The sequence below is a fragment of the Camellia sinensis genome, chromosome 10 (assembly GCF_055761805.1).
Source record: "Camellia sinensis isolate YWXY chromosome 10, ASM5576180v1, whole genome shotgun sequence".
Classification (NCBI taxonomy): Eukaryota; Viridiplantae; Streptophyta; class Magnoliopsida; order Ericales; family Theaceae; genus Camellia; species Camellia sinensis.
The window spans coordinates 183,017,924-183,039,930 of NC_138970.1; the positions used below are offsets into that span (position 1 = coordinate 183,017,924).

At 34.7% G+C, this 22,007-nt stretch overlaps 1 protein-coding gene across 1 annotated transcript; it reads right to left on the bottom strand.

The window, feature by feature from the left end:
• Window positions 1-5,440: 5,440 nt before the first annotated feature.
• LOC114279022 (trihelix transcription factor ASR3) lies at window positions 5,441-10,083 on the bottom strand. The gene is made up of 2 exons (XM_028221185.2): window positions 9,066-10,083; window positions 5,441-6,077 (listed from the first exon to the last, which is right to left on the bottom strand). The coding sequence occupies exons 1-2, from the start codon at window positions 9,775-9,777 to the stop codon at window positions 5,794-5,796; spliced, it is 996 nt and encodes a 331-aa protein (XP_028076986.2). The 5' UTR covers window positions 9,778-10,083; the 3' UTR covers window positions 5,441-5,793.
• Window positions 10,084-22,007: the final 11,924 nt, after the last annotated feature.

Genomic DNA, 22,007 nt, shown 5'->3' on the forward strand with positions numbered 1-22,007 from the left:
TATAAATAGTTAAAATCAATTAATCAAAACCCTAAAAACAAATAAAGAAAAATATTGGGTACTTCTATTTCCAAAACTATCAAATTCTACTACCACATTAGAATCCATAACTAAATGCATTTCTAGTTCTTCATCTGAGATGCATGCACACTAGAGGCACCTGCCATCTTCAGACACTGCATATACGGCGACATTGTCTGTATGCTCAGATTGCAGTAGCCCACGGGCAGCGAAGGATGGTTAAAAATCACATTCTCCAACATCATTGGATCATAATAAATCAACCCATTTAGATTATATGATTTTATTGTTTCGTTGGTAAATTAAAATTTTTAATTATTATTAATTGTACAAATATGATGAATCTTCGAAAATTTTCAGTTAATGGCAAGCCAATCGATGGCAATTAATGACAACTCTTCAATTTTCAAATATTCATCATATATTTGCCATTAATGACAAGTCAGTGAAATTTTTTATTTATTTTTCCTTGTTCCATAGTTTTTTTTCTTCATCATATTGGATTTGTTTGAAACAGTTTCTTACTAGTTAAAAATTTATGATAAAAAGACACAAGTTGAAAGAAGTAATTTTCTCTTATTTTGTCAATAATTAATTTTTTTAAATAATTTAAATCATTTTTATTCATTTTATTTTCAACTTATTTAAACTATTTTTATCTGTAGATTATAAATAGAAGTTATACTAAACATTCTCATAACATAAGCTCTCAAAACAAAAACAAAAAACAGTAGCCCTATAAATTGCACGAAACAGGACTGTTAAGTGATGGTCCATTATTAACATCCCTCGATCAACTTCAGTTCAAACACTGAAGTTATTTGTGGGGACATAATTTTTAAATGACAATATGTGACCGAGGTGGTACCGGAGTGCCAGCCGAGATGCCACGTGTCTTGGTCATGACGCCGAGATGATCTCGGCTAGGCCGAGATTATCTACGAAGAAATCGGAATCCGGGATAAGCGGATAAGGGACAAGGGTCCTAGAATGGAAGAGAACTTCAGTTTGGATAAAGATAAGACTCTTAGAGAGTTTATCCCAATCCTACTAGTAGTCTAAGATTAGCAGTAATCTTAAGTCCATTGAAGCTAGGCTTCTATTGGGATTAGGTAAGTGTTAGCTATAAAAGAGAGGCATTCCCATGGGTCTTAAGGTATTCTTTTTATTTTGAATAGTGAGTTAAGCACTTTTGCTATCTTTGAGAGATAACTGACTTGATCGTCGGAGTGCCCCTTGGTGGACGAACTGTGACAACCCTCACCTATTATTAGTGCTAATCTTTGACTAAGCATGACAAGTAATGGATCATACTGAAATTCTGAACTGATTGCATTAGTATACTGTTTTAAATCCATTTTTATCTGTTAGTCATTAAATGATCTGTTCATGTTTTATCTTTGAATTGCGAATTGAAGGTCCTATCGGCGACCGAATCAGAAATCGATTGGTATTTTATGCTAATTAGAATTTATGTGATTTTATGACAGATTTAATGTAAATTTGATTTGGAATGATTAAATTAGATTAAATAATGCTAGTTTAGTAGAATATAGGTTATTACCAAATTGCCATTTAGTGGGCCACCATTACAAACTTGTTTGGCACCTTCATACATCATTCTTCAGCCATGTTCTTAGAGACCCAAACCGTATGAGAGAGGGAGAGTAGGAGAACAAGATTGATTCATCTAGAATTGGCTTGGAGAACTAGAAGAAATTGAAGGAATTGCATAATTTGACCTCTACACTTAGAATTCAAGACTTAAGGTAAGGAATTCATCCTCTCAATTGTGAAATTGAAGTTGTGTCTTGCATGATTCATGAAAATTTGGAGATTAATGTCAAGAATTAATTTAAGAGTTGAGTTGAGTAGTAATTCATGCATGCATGTACATATTTTTGCATTTTGAGGTTATTTTTCATGAATTTCCACATGCATGTTCATATTTTGAATGTAGTCCATGAATTCACCATGTTCTTGAGCTAAAACTTGCATTTGGTCATGATTTGAAACATTAGAATTCATGGGAACTCATGCATGTATAATTTTTGCATTGTTCTTTATGTTCTTGAATTTTGAGTTGAAATTGAATTCAATTGTCTCACTTTTGGGCCTTGATTTTATCAATTGATCTTCAAAACATGTCATATTGTTGGTTTTTAAGTGTTTTCCAGAAAATGGGCCCAAGAGGTTGAGTTTTGAGGTGTTGAATTCTTGGTTTGAGCTTTGGAGGCAAATCTGGAAAACCAGATTTTGCCTTCTACGCTTGAGCGAAGGATTTCAAGCTCGAGCGACCATTCCTTATTCAGAGCTCCGCTCGAGCGATGGAATATTGGCTCGAGCGTAGATTGCAAGCTCTTAGGCTTTTGGTACACGCAGACGCACGCTCGAGCGAGAGAACCTATGCTCGAGCGAGGACTGTGTCTCATACTCGAGCGAGCGTCGAGCGAGGATTTTCAACATCCAGCACTTTTTACATTTTTACAGACCGCTCGAGCGAGGAAGTCCACGCTCGAGCGACCCCACTGTTTTGACAAGCTCGCTTGAGCGAAGAAAGCCACGCTCGAGTGAGACCCCTGTTTTCTGAAAAATTCTGAAAAGTGTTTTAAAGTGCATCTTTACATCCTCATTCCATCCTAGGCATTTCTAGGCCTAGTTTAAGGCATCTTAATGAGGATATTGATATAGAACCACACCGAGTCAAGATAGGGACTAAGTTGTTGATTCCCAAGTGTGTAACTTAGTGTGTGTTCGTTCTGTAACTGTGTAGGGTTGGCATCCGAGGACGCTCATTAGCTGTTTATAGCCCAGTGCTTTGTGAGTAACAATGTTGTAAAGATATGTTCAATGATGATTATTTTCTGAACAATTAACTGTACTGTTTTCTGAAGTGATACTGTTTACTGAATGAATGATGTCCTATTTATGAACTGTACTAATGGCATCCATAGTAATTTACCGTTACTGTACTGTTACTATTACTGTCATAGAGATCTCTGTCGGTTCCAATACTTGAACTAATACTGTATACTGTTATGATGGCCATCAACTGATTGCTTGGTCTGTTAAGACCTACTATACTGTTTGTTATTGGATGTACCACGTATAACTGATATGACTGATTTATTACTGAAAGGACATTCATTTTTAGCCTCTTTACGCATTTGTTATTCACTGGGTTTTAGCTCACTGTTTATATTTATATGTAGGTGTTCAGGCACCGGATCGATGCTAGGAGCGTCGGGTTAGCTCTCGTTTTGTCAAGCCAACCATTGTGCCTCACTGCGAGGTTCCAAGTCGTCTCAAGCTAAGGCCGTTTTGGGGTGTCCCAGTTTCACCCTTCTGTCTCTATTTGTAATAAACGTTGTGGACTTGTACTGTAGAGTTATGGTGAAGGGATTAGGTCCCTAACCTGAAGGTTTTTATGTATCTGATTGTATATATGTTTTTTATTATGAATGTGGCTTGTTTATGAAAGTCTTTTCGCATTCAGATTGTCACAGCTCATTGGACATCTTTTATTTACTGTTTTGGCTTCCACCAGCCCCTTACTCTATATTTCTGTCATTACTGTTAAGTAGGCCTTTGGTAATCACGGATTACTGGCCGATTGCGATGCTTACACCCATAGGGGCGGGTTTGGGTCGTGACACAAACCACCGACGGAATCTCTTCTTTCTGTTGCAGGTCGTTTGGGCTTAATCTATTTTGCTGGTGTTCTCCAGCTGAGTACTTAGTTGGCAGTGTGGTCGGAAATTGACACACACAATTTGGCGCCGTCTGTGGGAAAGAAAGGAGAATAGATGGCCAACGACGGACAGAAAGAGAAGGTTGGAGACGACACCCCTATTGAGAGTGGGAAACATATTGACCTTGACGTTAAAGAAGACAACTGCAACGAAGAGACTTATGATAAGAATCACGGAGGAAAGGACGTCGGCCAAGAGGGTGGTGAACTGAAGAAATCGGACCGGAGCGGATATTATAACGAGGACGACCTCCAAGTATGGAAAGATAGATGCCTGCGGAGGGACGACGAGATGAAGGGAATGGAGGACAAATTGGCGGACCTGCAAACGATCGTCAATTTCTTGATGTAGAACAACATCATACAGCCACCGTTCTCGCTACAAGATACGCCCAGCGGCCAAGAAAGGTGCCTAGAAAGGGGGGCAGAAAACGGTTCCTGCAGTCCCTCAACATGGCGAGACCAAGAGATATTCTCACCGACCTTCGCGGGAGGTCAGACATGGAGAATCCCAGAAGACACGATCTTGGTCTAGATGATTAGGTCCGAGAAGAGAAGAGCTCAGCCTAAAGTGAGCAGATCCCAGATTCTAGAAGACAAGATCTTGGCCTAGATGATTAAGTCCGAGAAGAGAAAAGCTCAGCCTAAGTTAAAGACTTTTTATATAAGGTCCACAAAGGAGTAGGTGGAAGCCATGCAGAGGGCTGGAGAATGATGCTTGGGAGTTGGAATTTTCAAGCTAAGATCGATTTAACACTTGTTGAAATTTAAGAAAAATTTATAAGTTGAAATTAAACTGAGGTCATGTTTAACACTTATTGAAATTTTTAAGAAAAATTTACAAGTTGAAGTTAAACTGAGGTCATCTTTAACACTTGTTGAAATTTTAAAAAAAATTTATAAGCTGAAGTTAAACCGGGGTATGATTAAAGGAATGAATGATATAGGTTCCATCACTTCAGGATGCCGATGTAATAGAACCTAGGGGGCAGTTGTGGGGACATAATTTTTGAATGACAACATGTGGCCGAGGTGGTACCGGAGTGCCAGCCGAGGTGCCACGTGTTCTGGTCATGATGCCGAGATGATCTCGGTTAGGCTGAGATTATTTGCGAAGAAACATGAATCCAGGATAAGCGGATAAGGGACAAGAGTTCTAGAATGAGAGATGACTTTAGTTTGGATAAAGATAAGACTCTTAGAGAGTTTATCCCAATCCTACTGGGAGTCCAAGATTAGCAGTAATCCTAAGTCTATTGAAGCTAGGCTTCTATTGGGATTAAGCAAGTGTTGGCTATAAAAGAAAGGTACCCCCATGGGTCTAAGATATGCTTTTTATTCTGAATAGTGAGTTAAACACTTTTGCTATCTTTGAGAGATAACTGACTTAATCGTCGGAGTGCCATCGGGTGGACAAACCACCGTCGAAATCTCTTCTTTCTGTTGCAGGTCATTCGGGCTTGATCTATTCTGCTGGTGTTCTTCAGCTGAGTACTTAGTTGGCAGTGTGGTCGGAAATTGACACACATATTACTGAACCAAAGCTCTCTTCCAAAGTCATTTGATCAATATCATGACACTAAATTATTCAAGAAGTGAATGAAAGCTACTTGGATTTGAGTGTACTTTAAGCAACAAACAAAGCAACCATAAAATGGCATCATAATATGAATAATCTGTATGTACATTAACTGCAATTCCATGGAGACAAAACCTTGATATCAACTTGAATTACATTAAATAAAAATAAAATATGGTAACTCAAATTCCATTTATTTATTCTCTCTATACTATCCTCCTATATTGGCAATAAGCCACAAAAAAATATATAAAAAAAGAAAAAGAAAAGAAGCAAAGAACTACAAAGAAAAGAGGGCAAAAATATGTGAAAAGCCATCTAAATGTGATCCCGACATGAATTATAAAATTTAACTAGTTCAATCCTTCATCCTCCCTTCCAATCCATTAAACTCCAATATAAATTTTTGTTGCTATATACACTCTGTTCTGACAGCTCTTCGCTATAATTTATCAGCAATTCTGCCCAAAGCATCGGCCAGTTTATGAAGAACAGCAACTAAGCCGTCTACATGGTCTTTGCGCTGCTCCCTATCCAATTGAAAATTGGTGTTCTGAGATTCAAGTTGCGCACTCACCATTCTGCCATTCCTTTCTAGAACTTCGATCAACTGGGACTGCAGCGTGTTCGTTTCCTCATCTGCATCGGAAGCAAACCTTTTGCGCTTACGTCCTTCCTGAGAAGTAGCTCCCGTCTCAGGGTTTGATTGTTTCACAGGCGTAGTACCTATCGAACAAAAGTTAAATCTTTTAGTTCATAAGAACACAATTTGCAGACCAACGTCTTGTTCAATCATTTTAGCTCTTCTTTTTTAATTTAAGAAGAAAGTCCATCGGCAGCTTAGCTCAGCACAAACATAGGATACAACAAAGCCACAACTCCACATTATATAAATATATTTTCTAGCATAAAAAATGAAGTATTAAATTTTGATGGAAGTCCAAATATTAATCACAATGCACACTTACATTTTCAACCTTTTATCATTTTTTGTTTTTTTTTTTAAATAACAGAACGACAAAAAAGGGAGTCTATATCTTTACAGTGCCATACAGATTACCGAAAACCATGAAGAAAATAAGGAGGTGGGGTCCTGCAATGGATATTTAGGTACTGGAAATAGACCTGATGAAGCAAAAAATTTGCAAACCATTAACCATAATGATAATATTTCCGAACTGTGGTTGAGTAGGCTGTAATAAAGCCAATGACTGAGAAGTTTCCGGACAATTGATTAGTCATCCATTGGTCTATTTTGAGAAGGACGACTGCAGGAAGATGCATACAAAATTCTACTTTAAAAAAATCAAAGAGGAAAGCGAGAAGTTTTGAGTGTAGAACTACATCAGCCAAGGGTTTGACAGTATATTTGAGGAAATATTGAAAAATTGTAGATGAGGTATGACGCGGCAAAGGTTCTGAAAAATGCTTTGGTCACCTTGCTGAAAATAAGCACAGCCAAGGCCAACAAATTCTACCAATCACAGAATCATCCTTAAGAAACTAGTTTGAGAGCACAGCCAACCACAAGGTCTCTAGAAAGTCTATCAATCTTTTATTGAACACAAAGCTTCCTAGTTACACAGTTCTAGAATTTGATGAAAAAAGGGATAGCAAGTGAGGCCGTTTATGATACAAATGAGTCATCTCAGTTTTGCAGTATCACAAATTCAATCCAGTAAAAATTGGTATGAAAAAGATGCAAACTAATAACTAAGTTTGATTAGAACTCAATCAGAAAATAAAGAAGCAAGGCTTGAAATGTATTTTTGTCACCACTAAGTTACTAATGCAGTGTGTGCAATACTGTATACAGAATGTGTAGACAACTAGACATTGAAAGAAGAATAAGTCCACCAACACAGAAATTGGTCACAGAGAATGTATATAGATAGATGAAATTTTCTGAAAGTGCTTTGTGCTAACAAATCTCATAAAATATTGTCCATTGACGTGTAATGTGTAATGTGTAATGTGTGCTTTGTAATTTGTGTCCACTAGTTTTCTGGGTTGGTTGGTAGTAGTAGAACTGGTCAAAATAAACACCAATTCTGACATAAACTATAGCAGATGGAATTGACTTGATACAAAATTATCAACAAATGCGAATATGAGTATTAAAAGGCTTTGACACTTTCATATAATATATAAACATGGGCATCCTATAGAAAATGGTTGATATTATTGTTTCTCTGTAAATCAAGATATCAATTTACAAAAATCAGCATAATCCTAGCAGACGTACCAATTGCAAAACCAAATAAAAAACAGAGACCCAACACAGAGAACATAAAGAAAAGAAAACAGGAACGCCACCAACGCTCCGTTCCATGTGTTTCTTCGACAACAATATATTAATAAATACAAACACTTTTTCTTAAAAATATATTTTATAAAAAAGTTTTTTTTTTTTTTTTTTTTTTTTATATATATATATAAAAAATTTGGTAACAACTTGAAACTAATGGTTTAGTGTATTATTAGTAGCGTTGTGACACATAGATAAGATAACTTTGGTTAGAAAAATGGTTTGCACGCTTTAAATGTTTTAGTGTATTATTAGTAATGTTGTGACATAGAGCTGTTTAGAATTTGGGTTAGTTTTTAAACTATTTTAACCTGGCTTAAAAAGTTACGTTTATGATAAATTTTTTGATTTTTTTTTGACTTTAATGGAAAAAAAAGGAAATGATTATGAATTGAATGTGACATTTTAGTTCCGTTTGTTTGGAGAGTTAGAGGGGGGATTGAGATTGGTAGTGAGGTAAGACCCACTGATATTGTGTTTGTTTTGAGAGATGGAGAGGGGATTGATAGTGAGCGCCGGATTATGATGAACCTCCCTAAGGGGATTCGGATGGGCCTCTAGGGCTTGGCATTAGAAAAATAGTCCGGCGGACTATAAATTTTTTATTTTATTTTTTACATGTCAGACATTTTTTTTTGAACGTTAATATTTAATTTATTTTATTTTTTGTTAAGTAAAAATCATTATTTTATTTATTTTATTTTTTAAAATTTTTTTTTTATTATATTTTTATTTTTTAAATTTTTTTTTACATGTTAGGCATTTTTTTAAAAACATTAATGTTTAATGTTTTTGTATTTTTTTATTTGTTTTATTATTTTATATAAAAATAATTTAACAATCTCAATACTAACGACTATCATCAAAACAAACATACAATTTCACTTGATCCCTTCACTAACCATCCATTCACTATTCATCCCCTCCAAACAAACACAATTTTACTTGATCCCTTCACTAACAATCCCCTTACTATTCATTTCTTCCATTCTGAAAACAAACCGTCCTTTTGTCCTATCTAACTAAAATAACCTAATTTATCTCATATGGCTGTTTTAACCCCAAAACATGTCAAAAGAACCCCTAGATTTCTTTCCAATGTAACCCAAAAAAAAAAAAAAAAAAAAAAAACCATAGATTACTTTAGTTAGGAAAACGATTTGTGCATTTTAAATGTAAAATATTTCTGCATAAATAATATTGTTTTTGCATTTACGATGAAAAATCATATTCATTGTGAATTACACACAAAAATAATAAAAGAAATGCAAACATTTCTGAAACAAAAAAATTTCCCCGAACAAACAGAAAGTAATCGGATTTTCACACAAATGACCATGCATATGCATACCAACTATATCTATGTCTATATCTAGCAATATGTGCAATTCTCCAATCCAAATTACCTGAAATCGGAACAGCAACAGCAGCAGGTACAGTGGTGGTGGAAACGTCCTTCGCCGGCGGAAACTCCTTCTCAGGGCTGCCACCACCACCACTGCCCTCCTCTTGCACCGACTGTTCAAAATCCGAAAACAGCCCATCCTCCGCGGCGGCGCTCCGACCACTATCAAATACCGCCTCAGCCTCAACCTCAACCTCAACCTCCTGCGCCGCCGTCTGCTCCTCACCCTCTTTCCCCTCCTCCGCCGGCGCCAGACCCGTCGGAGCACCCGCCGTGGTCCCGCCGTGGAGAATATCGTAGACCTCTCTATCGAAGAATCCGGGCAACTTCCTCTCTCTCCTCAAATCGTTCCTCATGACCCAAAACGACTCAGCCTCTTCCCTAATTTGCGATTCCCATTCCTTGATCTTCTTATAGTCTCCGGCCAAATTGCTCCACCTCTTCCGGCACTGAACCGGTCCCCGGTTCACCCCGTGCCTCTTGCAGTAGGACGAGACCGAAGCCCACTTGGGTTCGACTTGACCGGTCCCGAACGCCATGCCGACGGTCCGACCCCTCCGAACCCGGTTCTCGGCTACCCTCTTTCCCTGTATGAGCACGAGAATCTCTTGTCTGGTCCAGCGAGGCAGCCTAGGGGCTCTGCTTCCGTCATCTCCGGTGGCGGCGTCGGAGTCGTGGGGTGTGGGGCCCAGACTCAATCGTTCAAGAGACATACAGAGGAGAAGTGTATGTATGTGTATGGAAGAGTTTTCAAGGCACGTGACTTAACGGGGTGTGCGTCAAGTAACGGCGTTTTCAGGAACGGTGGTTGGTTCATATCTCATCGTTCTCCGTAATACAGATTAAGGAGACAGAGGTGAGTGATTAGAGGACTCAGAGACAATGAGACAGAGAGAGAGAGAGAAGGGGTTGGGGGGTTTTGGATTTGTGAAATTTGGGTGGGGGTGGGACTTTTTTTACTACTACATAATTTGTATGTATTTGTTATGTTGGTATAGACATATGCCCATCACTCTCCTATGCTTAGAAAATTTTGAGAGAAATTTATAAAGGAAAAAAAAAAAATGTAAAATTAGAAAAAATATAAATATATTTTATTTATATTATTTTTTTATTTCTTTTCAAATTTTTTCTTAAATTTCTCAATCAAACCGACCGTTAAGATTTCAATCTTATTTTCTTCCACAATTACATTAATTAAATGGACGAACAGTTTAATATACTTGTATTGTAACATTATATGACAATTACAATAATCTTTAGACATTCATCAATGATCAAGGGTACATTGAAATATATATATATATATATATATAAGAATAACAAAAATATTTAAGAATAAAGAATCTAGTGCTAATTAATAAAGGGATAATAACTTTTCAGCGGGCGTAAAAAAAAAAAAAATACATATTCATGAAAAGCTTATAATTCTAAACATAAATATATAAAAAATTTCTCGCTGATTTTGTAATTATCCGTTAATATACAAACTTTGTTAATAGGATTTTTGAGATATTTTTTGGTTTGATATTTTGGCCTTAAATGATTCAAAAGGATTAAAAGTAGGGTGATAATTTTTACATGACATGAATTATATACAACCTTAGTAAATTACGATTAACTATTTTTTCACACCAACATGATTATCACATATAACATGACAACACGAAAAATAAGTGAAATTAAAAGTCACTTTATTTTGCTGTGGGAATGTGGTGGTAAATGCGCTTTAATTTGCATGTATTTTGTTCACTAATTTACGTTTTTGTTAAATATATTAAATTTTTATGTAATATATATATATATATAAAAAACTTAAATGTTTTATTTATCTGTAATAACTTTCTTAGGGCATGTCTTTGATTTGAAATCTTTGGTCAAAATCACTCATCCCATTTAATTATGCATCTTTGATAAGAAAATAATTAATGTTGTAGAATCAAATCTTCAAAAGTTTCCAAATAATCACAATTTTATGGCTTTGGGAATATGTTATTTACTTGACTTTTTTTAAAAAAAAATTTTATAACTATTTTATTCTGACTAAAAAATAATATTTGAGAAGATTTTTTTATTTTATTTTTTATAGTTGATATGATGGTTGTGAAAAAATCAAAATAAAATAATTATCATTTAAATGTGATATTTTATCTTATTAACTATTATTTTTATTGACTATTTTAATCAAAACCTAACTTTCCCAATAGGGCATGAATCAATGAAAGTATTCTTCTACACCATAGCATGGGGACTTCCTACTATCTATTCAACAATATTTCTACCAACTCGTAAAATAAAATAAATAAAAACTATTAAAAAAATCATTGTGGCAACATACCTCAATAATTTTTTGAGAAAAATATCAAATAAGTTTTTTTTTTCTTAAATATATATATGTATATGAAATTTCTATTCATTCTTGTAAACATTAGGTTGAGTGGTTTGATTATGTGTTAATAAAATTCAATCAATACTTCTTAAGAAAACTAATAATATTAAAAAATTCTATTTTTTTTTTAGATTAGTACAATTATTGTGTGGAAATTCAACATCAAGTTGATATTTATCATGAGGTATTAACTGATCTTTCATTTTTTTTTCCTTTAATAAATTGGGTTGATAAGGGCACCCCACCCTACCCTACCCTTCCCTATCAACAAGTGAAAAAAAATCTTATCAACTTTCTCTTTTTATCCTCTCCACCATTGAAATACCATTTTGAATCATTAAAGCCTAATCTTCCACTTAATAATGCTTATGAAATGATCCTTTAAAAAAAAAAAAAAAAAAAAAATAGGGCCCATTATCCTTTTTTTTTTTTGGGTGGAGAGAGGGAAGCACTGGATTGAAGAGGACACCATTGCCCACCCCACAAGTCATGTATCTCATAATAATATAGAAAAATGGTTTATTTTCTTAATTTTATTTTTCTAATTTCATCTTTAATAATGTGAAATTAGAGAGATTAAAAATAAGAGAGAAAAGAATATGAAATCACTTTACATAGGTCTTAACCATGTTATTCAGAGTGAAATTGAAAATCTTAATAAAAGATGTAGCATATCTTTAATAATATATATATATATATATATATCTTTCTTAAGGACAAAGGGTTACCTCTATCACCCTATAATTAAATATTGTCATTATTTGTCCTGAATCTTAATCAAAATTAGGATTTGAGGTGATTATTGTGCGGGGACATAACAACCACTATTGTCCAGCTAAATGATCCATTTCGGGGCACATGTCGATAATCCGAACCGTTCACAATTTAAAATACATTAAGTAGAACACATCTACAAAAAATCAAGTTAATCGGATATCATTTACTCATTCATCCACTCATATCTGTATCTATAAAAATAAATAATAGAGCTTTGATAGAGACCCTCTCCAATCACCCCACACATGTGGCGGGTGGTGATTGGAGGAGAAGGAAAACAAAAAAGAAAAGAAAATCTAATCAATGAGAGAGAGAGGGGGTCAAGGAGGTGGGGTTGGGGAGGGGGGAGGGAAAGGGGGTATGAGGCTTTTTCCTAAATAATAATTGTAATTTAAAGTATTAAAATGAATACAAATGTGAGTGGAAGAAAGAGTTAACGATATTCAATTAATTTGTTTTTTTACAAATATGTTTTACTTAATGTATTCTAACATATGAACGATTCAAATTATCCATATAAAATCCAAAATTGATCCATTAAACTGTGTAATAGTAGACTGCTATACATCTCACACAGCAGCCACTTCAAATTCTCAAAACTAAGAGTGTGATTATGTGCTTAATTATTAATCATGAAACGGAAAGCTTGCAAAGATGGGTTTCTAAGTGCAAGCAAGCAAAAGCGCGCACACACGTCTTGTGAGGATTTTGTGACAACGAACTAGAAGGAGGGGGGGGGGGGGGGGGGGGGGCGCAGCGGGGTGAGTACGGGGTCACCTCTACAATGGGGCCCAGTTTGATTCCACTTTGATATGCCTTTTATCACCCACCTTATATATATATATATATATATTCTCAATAATAAGAAAAATATATATAATTTTAATTTTTAAATCATAATTAAAAAAATGTCATAACTAAATTAACATGAGATATAATAAAAAGAATTTATAAGTCATAATTAAAAAAATTATCATGAATAAGAAAGAAAAATTGATTATAACTAAAGAAAAAAACTACATAATTAGTGATACACATAGTACATCTTTTTTAAAGGAATGTATATTAAAATTTCTCAATAAATCTTATAAATATTATATATATATTTACCATTTTACCTTTTAATAATATTGATATAATTAATGGCCCCCATCATTAAGAGATCAAATTAATTAATTTTTTTAATATTTTAACTTAGAAGTTACCTCTTTTTTATTTTGCTTATACATTTTTTAATACACTTTCAAGTCGTTCTGTTTTGCAACCCTTCATACAAGCAAGGGAAAATGAGATGATAGGACAGTTTTAGTGTTTGGGTTTGAGTTTAATAAGTTTAGAGATGAAAAAGAAGAACTTATCATCTTTTAAAATTCCAAAAGTGCCCCTTTGACCATCACTGCTGTTTCTCTCAAGTCCATGAGCAAGTGCACTCCAAATTCCTGCAATTATGAAAAAATTATTGACTGGTTCAGGGATATCACGTGATCATACTTTCATCAATTATAATTTATTATTTCTTCTCATATTTTCTAATTACTAAATATAACTTTGTGAATCTTACTTCTTTCACTAATCAAAATATTATTGAAATATCACGTTACGGTATCTCCCAATCAATATGTACCAAAAAAAATACTTCCAAATCAACTAATAACTTTTCGTAACTATGGTTGGACTAAGTACTACGAGGCAGTTAATGAGTCAGTGATGTGTCCAGTTACCCATTTATCCTTATAATAATAATAATCCATATAATTAATTAATTTAATTTAATTACAAAAGAAGTTTACATCTCACCTAATAATGTTTAATGAATGAATAATGTTGGAATATGGTTAGTTGGTTGGTTGGTGTGTAATCACTCCTCACTGATCACCAAGGAAAAGTCTAGGCTTTCAAAATTAAAGAGCCAGATTTTACCCGGAGTAGGTATATATTAAGCCTCCGTTTGGAAAGTGGATTGGCTTTTTTGCTTTTTGGCTTTTTTGGCTATTTTAGCTTGGGCTAAAAAGTTTGGTTTGTGAAGGGCTTTTTAGTTTTTTGGCTTTTTTGGCTTTTTTTGTGAGAGAAGAATGTAATGATTATAGGTTAGATGTGATATTTTATTTTTTATGGCTAAAATAGCCTATTTTGTCTTTTGTGGCTAAAATAGCCAAAAAAGCCCCATTTAGCTCTTGCCAAACGGAGGCTAAGGGTGTTCATGGATCGGATTTGTGCAATTAGCGGTTCAATTTTGATCCGTCCATACCTATGCGGTTTGGAAAAAAGTCAAATCGTAATCGCCTGCAGTGCGGTTTGCAGTTTGTGCTGGTAGGGTTTACGGATGTGCAGGCGGTTTGCGGTTTAGATTTTTTCCTTTAAAAATTAATTTTTAGTTTTTTTTCCTATTTTGTAAATATTTATTTTGGGTCATTTTCTTCCAATTTTCTAAAATGCTCCAGCGTTAATACTTTAATGAATTAAAAGTTATAAAATTAAAAACACAACAAAATCAATTCCTAACACAAACAAATCATTTAAAATCCTATATATCTGTTTCAATCATCATTATCAGCATCAAAAAATTTTCCAGATCTGTCTGTCTCATACATCCACACACTTACAGACCAATACCTATCTGTCGCAATCCAAACCAAACCGTATCTGTTCTATTTTTTTTTTCCTCTTTTCAAATCTTTCTTTTCTTTTATCCTTATCTGTTCAACACAAAAACAAAAATAAAAACTTTATCTGTTTCATCATCAACAACAACAACAACACCATCAAAAAAATATGACACAGATCTTCAAACACAAGGAACCCAACCAAAAAAAATAAAATCAAATGTCAACAACAACAGATTTGTTCAAACATAGACCACCATCACAAACACCACATATATTTATTTGTTTCAAACGCAAAAAACCAAAAAAAAAAAAGAGCTACAAATAAACCAAAAAGCAATGGAACATTTCACCACCATGTGAACATTTCCTTGACTCTCACTAGCGACGATGAGCATTGCCTGAACTTTACCCTCATCGACTCCCTTCGATCGGCTCTACGTAGAGCAGTCGACTCGCAGATATGCAGATCTGATGATGAGGATGGACGGCGACAGAGAGAGAGAGAGAGAGAGAGAGAGAGAGAGACAGAAACAGACAGAGAGAGTCCTTACCTGAGAGTTGGAGAAGATAGAGAGTCGATTGCGAAGGTTGATCGATGCTCTCAGTGTTGCGCAGATGAAAAACGAGATAGAGTGTGATAAGAGAGTAAGATGAGAAGAGAGTAGTGCTCTCAAATGTTTTGATTTAAGAGATTAGGGTTTCTCAATTGGTTTCGTTTGAGCAAAAATATCTACATAATAGATGAAATAGATGAACGGTCCACGTTTTTCCCAACAAAAAAAAAAGTGCGGGCGGTTGTGGTGGGTGCGGGTCAAAGTCGTAACCCGCCCGCAAACCAAAAATTTGAAATGTTCCAAACGTCACCCGACCCTATTGTATTTGCGAAACCGCCCATATGTGTGTGGGTAGGGTCAGGTAGAGCGGGTTGAGCAGGTCGAATAACCCTATGTCCAGCCCTAGTATATATGGTGAAGTTTAAATTGATAAAGTATGGGGTTTATGAGTGAAATGAATTTGAATTATTAATGGTTATTTTTGAATAAATTCTACATAGATAATTTTGGATTTGTAATATTTCTTTATTTTTATTTTTGTCAATAAATAGGAGAATAATTACAATCATGAGAAATATTTACATTATCAAACAGACTATTAGCTCACAATAACTAGAAAATTTAACAACCAATAACCACAACCCACCAAGTCCACCAACTAATCCATCAAGTTCAAACCCAATAACTACAAATAATCAACTCCCATAATAGAGGAGAAATAAATCACCACACTACAAAAAGCATTAAACTCTGAGTTATGCTAGGGACCCAAATAATCTACCAAATTTTCTGCCAAATCTCTTACATGAGTGTAAGACCTACACACATATGAATTTGTGAAGGTCTCACACTTATGTAAGAGATTTGATAAAAAATTTAGTAAATTTTTTAAGATCCATAACATTTTCCTTAAACTCATCTTCATAAAATTTGAATTCAAAATCTTACGCCATAAAAATATATAATCACTAATCACGCCTCTGTGATTTACCAAGTTCCGCAGCTCATGGAAATTGGGACCTCCTCAATTGGTTTGGGGTGTCCTAAAAAAGTGTACTTTTTGTCTTTTTACGAAAAGATGTGCAGAAAAGTAGAGAGGTGATGTGATGGAAAAAAGATAAAAAGATTGATTATATAGTAGATCCCAAACTAGGCCTTAAATAAATTTCTTCACTCTCTTTCTTGGGAGATGTTACAATGTACACTCCCAAAAGGTACATATGGTATGTCTTTTATAATTTTTTAACAAAATTTCATAACTTAAATCCAAAATGTCATAACTTTTTCACTACAAAGTTATAATTTTTTTTACTGAAAAATGTCATAACAAAATTTTGAAGTATCATAACAAAAATCACAAAATATCATAACATTATCATTCCTAACTTTAGGGTGCACATTATAAATTTGCTATTTATAACTTTACTACAAAATGTCATAATACACATCACAAACAATCATAACATTTATCATAAAAAATCGTAACTTTTTTACAATATGCATCATTTAAAAGGATACACATTGTAAATTTCTCCCTCTTTCTTTAGTGTATAATATAAACAAAGCATCATAATATAACAATACGTGTTTGAACCAAAATGGTGAGTTCTTTTTTTTTTTTTTTAATGTAAAAATAGTAATGACTCCATTTGAAATTATAAATTTTATTATTTTATAATAATAGTGTCATACCCACAGTAGTGTGTGTAAATTAATTGTATAATTAAACTAAACAACAAAATAAAATAATTCAGAAAATATTTATATAAATTAAGTTCCAAATAAATTGCTTATAGAAACTTTAAACGTCGAGACTTGTGTTGGACACAATCTCCATAAAGTAGATTTTGCCCTCGCTTCGGTGCTTCGAGTTTTAACAGGCGTCTACTTCCCAGGATGCAACAACTAACACTTGAATTTGCAGCACTACAAAATCAAGTCTAGCGAACCAAAGCTCTGTTGTGACTCTTTCTTTTTCTTCATAAAATAAAATGTAGAACAGATGCAGAAACAAAAGGACGAAAAAATGAAGAAGAAAAAAGAAAAGCTCTCCAAAAAAAATTCGATGGAAATGAATGCTGGATGGCCAACTATTTATCAGAGGAATGATGGCTATTCGAATAGGTACCAACAGATAGACAACTGTTCAGACAGATTCAATAACAGTTTGGATAGATTCAGTTTAAATTCAACAGGTATGAACCTGTTTTGAACCCTTTGAACCTGTTTGGGTGGATCTGAACCCGTTAGGGATCTATTTGGGTGAAGGAAAAAACTAGACCAATTTATTTTGAATTTTGAAACCAAAATTAAAAATAAACAAATAAATTACAAATGATTTTGCCCCAAAAAGATAAGTATTGGGCCGGACAAGCCCAACCCAACCCAACCTCACACCATGCGCCGGACAAGCCCAACCCAACCCAACCTCACACCATGCACCCGCGCCCAAGCCCATGCACAGCCTAGCCAAGCCCGCCCAATCGAAGGCGGCGGCGGTGGCTGTGCGCGCGTGTGGTTTTTGTTTTGGGTCCAATAGGTCTAGCCCACTTTACCCATAAACTCACCCTTTCATAAACTTGGATACCCCTTGGGGCCCATCCCAAGTATCCCAAGCTAGAGTATATAAACCCACACAAATCCATAAGCCTTTCTAACGTGGGACAAGCACATTTCACAAATGTGTAGGAAATTAACCTAAAGCCATTCCACAAACCCGAAAACGCGCGTTGAATTCTCATTCATTCGGAAATGGTTTTGAGCAACAAAATATAGAATTTTATTCACTACGCGACATTAAACATGAACCCAATGAAAAACGTTAAAAATAACGCTTAGGTCCCACTTTAATTAATGCTCAAAGTTAGCAAAAAATAAGGATTTTGCAAAGCCATTTTCTAACAATCCCCCACATGAATGGAATTCACGATAACGGACATGCAACAAGATACAGACAAAGAAAGAGTATATTAAGAAGATACACCACATCGAGATAGGTAGCTTTTGGTTTTGAACCTCCTATAGTGAAAGCTAATCGGACTTATTGGCTAACCAGTGGACGCGATGCCTTGAACTGTTCAACTGTTTGTGTAAGCCAAGATAATAAACTACACATAGTGTATCTGCAGACACAGTTTGGTTCTTACGATTGTGTTCATTTTGACCCTAAACAATACTTGGTAATTCATGAGTCCTCTAAAGAATTTAGCATTCTCAATTCTCACAGAACCGGCCCAGTTCACACTCATATAGGTGACTTCTTATTAAGAATATCCTGTTATACCCCACTTGGATGTTCAATCTATAAGAATCATTAAAAACAAAGCTTATCCTACTAATGCTGCAGGTATCACTCTTCTTATTATAGAAATGGGTAGGAGTAAACCTCCTTAGTGATACCGGAAGTCATCCATAATTCGGTTGTCCTTTTGAACCTAAATCTTGGGATTTTCAGTCAACTAGGTTAGGTTGCCATTATGGTGACTTTTAAGTAATAGGATTTAATCCCATTCCCCTTAATAAATGATGCAGTTACTCTCTGGCTAGCCCTTTAGTCAGTGGATCCTCAATATTCTTCTTTGACTTTACATATTCTATGGAAATTATTCTGTGTGAGAGCAAATGGCTAATGGTATTATGTCTTCGACGAATGTGTCAAGACTTACCGTTATACATATGATTTTATGCTCATCCTATTGCCGCTTCACTATCATAGTGAATGCATATAGTTGGCATAGGTTTATGCCACATTGAAATGTCTTCTAAGAAATTACGAAGCCATTCTGCTTCTTCTCATATTTCATCTAATGCGATAAACTTAGATTTCATTGTCGACTTTGCTATGCATGTCTGCTTAGAAGATTTCCAAGAGACTGTTGCACCTCCCAGGGTAAAGATGTATCCACTAGTGAATTTTGAGTCTATAGTATCCGATATCCAATTTGCATCGATGTACCTTTTGAGTACTGCTAGATATTTGGTATAATGTGAGCCATAATTCCATGTATGCCTTAGATACCTAAGTACCCTAATTATTGCTTTCCAATGATTGGATCCTGGATTACTTGTGTACCTACTCAATTTGCTTACAACATAGGTTATATCTGGCCTTGTGCAATTTATTAAGTACATCAAGCTTCCGATTATCTAAGAGTACTCTAATTGTGATATGCATGCACCTGTATTTTTTTACAAATGAAGACTAATGTTAACAGGAGTTTTAGCAGGACGGTTGTCATGCTTTCCAAATTTCTCCAGAATTTTCTCAACATAGTGAGACTAAACTAAAGCATATCTTTCAGATGTTCTAGTAATTTTATTCCTAGAAATACATCTGCTACTCCCAGATCTTTCATGTCAAATTTTTTGCTCAACATTTTCTTTTTGGATTTAATCATGTCATTATTGCTTCCAATAATGAGCATGTGATTAAGGCTGAATTGTGCAACACTGATGTCGTTAATTAGGATATCTTAACTTTACTTGCTTGTCAAACTATATATTTTATGTCTGTCCAATGCCAATTAGGTTGTACATAGTGGGAGCATAAAATAAGCAAAAATGTAGGACTTGTGAAGAAAAGTTCTTTCCGCACATGCGTTGACTTTTCCCGCACGTACGATAGCACCTCAGAAATCGTGCCGCTGTTTTAAACCTATTTGAAAGACAACAAAGGTATAAAAAGGCAGAAAATAGGCTGGAATAGGGTTTTGAAATTTTGAAGGAAAAAGATGAGGCTAGTGTTTGGAAAAAGGTGATTCTTAATCTTCAAAGCAAATTTCCATGGAGGGTTCCATCTCTCCCACTCCTACATGAGTGGCTAGGCTATTCTTTTTTAGGGTTTTGATGAAACCTTAGCTATGTAATTAGGTTTTCTTTTTGGTTTTTGATTATGTAAAGATTTGAACAATTGTATGGTGTTTTAGAAGTTATATATATATATATATATATTTTCCACCATTTCTTCAAGTATTTGGCTTTCTGTGATTGTTGAATGCTTTCATACAATAGTTTTCTATTATTTCATATTCAAGGTATGAGATGAACCATACTACGAGGGACAAGTTGTGTCACTACCCTAGTTTAGAGCGAATGATTCGTACTACTTAAGATGGTTCGTGCCTGTACATTGAACGTGATGATTTTCTTAATAAATGCTTCGAACTTGTTGCGTATGTGTGTGCTTGATTTTCAAGGGAATTTGGAAAGTCACTTGCCTTTAGCTGAATTTACCTACAACAACAGTTTTTATTCAAGTATTGGTATGGCGCCTTTCGAGGCTTTATATGGCAGAAAATGTCAGTCTCCTATTTGTTGGGCAGAAGTTGGAGATGGTCCTTTACTTGGGCTTGAGATTGTATATGAAACAACAGAAAAGGTGAAATTAATTCAACAAAGATTGAAAACTGCACAAAGCTGACAGAAAAGTTATGCGGATGTCCGAAGGCGAGATAGGGAATATGAAGTGGGTGACCATGTTTTTATTAAAGTGACACCAATGAAAGGGCAGACACGCTTTGGAACTAAGGACAAGTTAGCACCGAAATGTTGGGCCATTTGAAGTTATTGAAAAGATTAATCCGGTGGCATATCAAGTAGCACTCCCTTCTGAAATGGAACATATGTATAATGTCTTTTATGTTTCGATGTTGCGGGACTATTTTCGGGATCCTTTTCATGTTATTGAGCCTACCCATGTGGTATTGGGTGATGACTATACTTATGAAGAAAAGCCCATTCAGATTGTAAATCGGCGAATCAAGAAGTTGAGAAATAAAGAAATTCCATTAGTGAAAGTGGACTGGCAAAATCATGGTGGTATTTACGCAACTTGGGAGAGAGAAGACGATATGAAGAGAATATATCCGGACCTTTTCCCACTTGATCCTATATTCTTTCCAGAGGAAGGTAATTGAGTTTGGAGGACCAAACGTCCTAAGAGGTAGAGGATGTGACAACCACCTCTTTAATTAAGCAAATTAATTAAATTAATTATATGCTTATTGTTAATTATGTAATTATGTGTGATATGAATTATGTTCCATATGATATATACTTGCATTGATTGGTATTGTAGTGTTATCGTGAATAGATATGTAAAGGAATGGATTAAACCTATCTAATTTGCTAATTTTAACAAGTTAGATTTAACTAATAAGATAGGAAATTAGAGCCTAATCCATCTAAGTATAATTTAATTTAGTGTAATTAAGATCATTAGATAATGAGATTAAATGAATTTGAATTACTTGACTACAATTTAATTAATGAAATGAATTATTATTATTATTATTATTATTTGTATGAGCCTCTGTGTGTATAATCAAAGAACTAGAATATGACTCATCACTTGAATAGGAATAAGGGTGTAGTGTAGTGGGTTGGGTTTTCTTATTCCCGGATGCATACACGTAGAGAGAGGGAAGGATTTTGAAGGTGAGAGAGTTTAACAAAGAAATAAGAAAGAAAAGAGAAAAAAAAGGGCTTATGAAGAAGATAGAAGAAAGGGACAAAAAAGTGAAGGAAATCCCTGTAACTACACTCTATTCTTCATAATATACTCAACCTAGGTAAGGATTACTCTCTTTTATCTCATGAATTTGTAGAGTTATATTTTA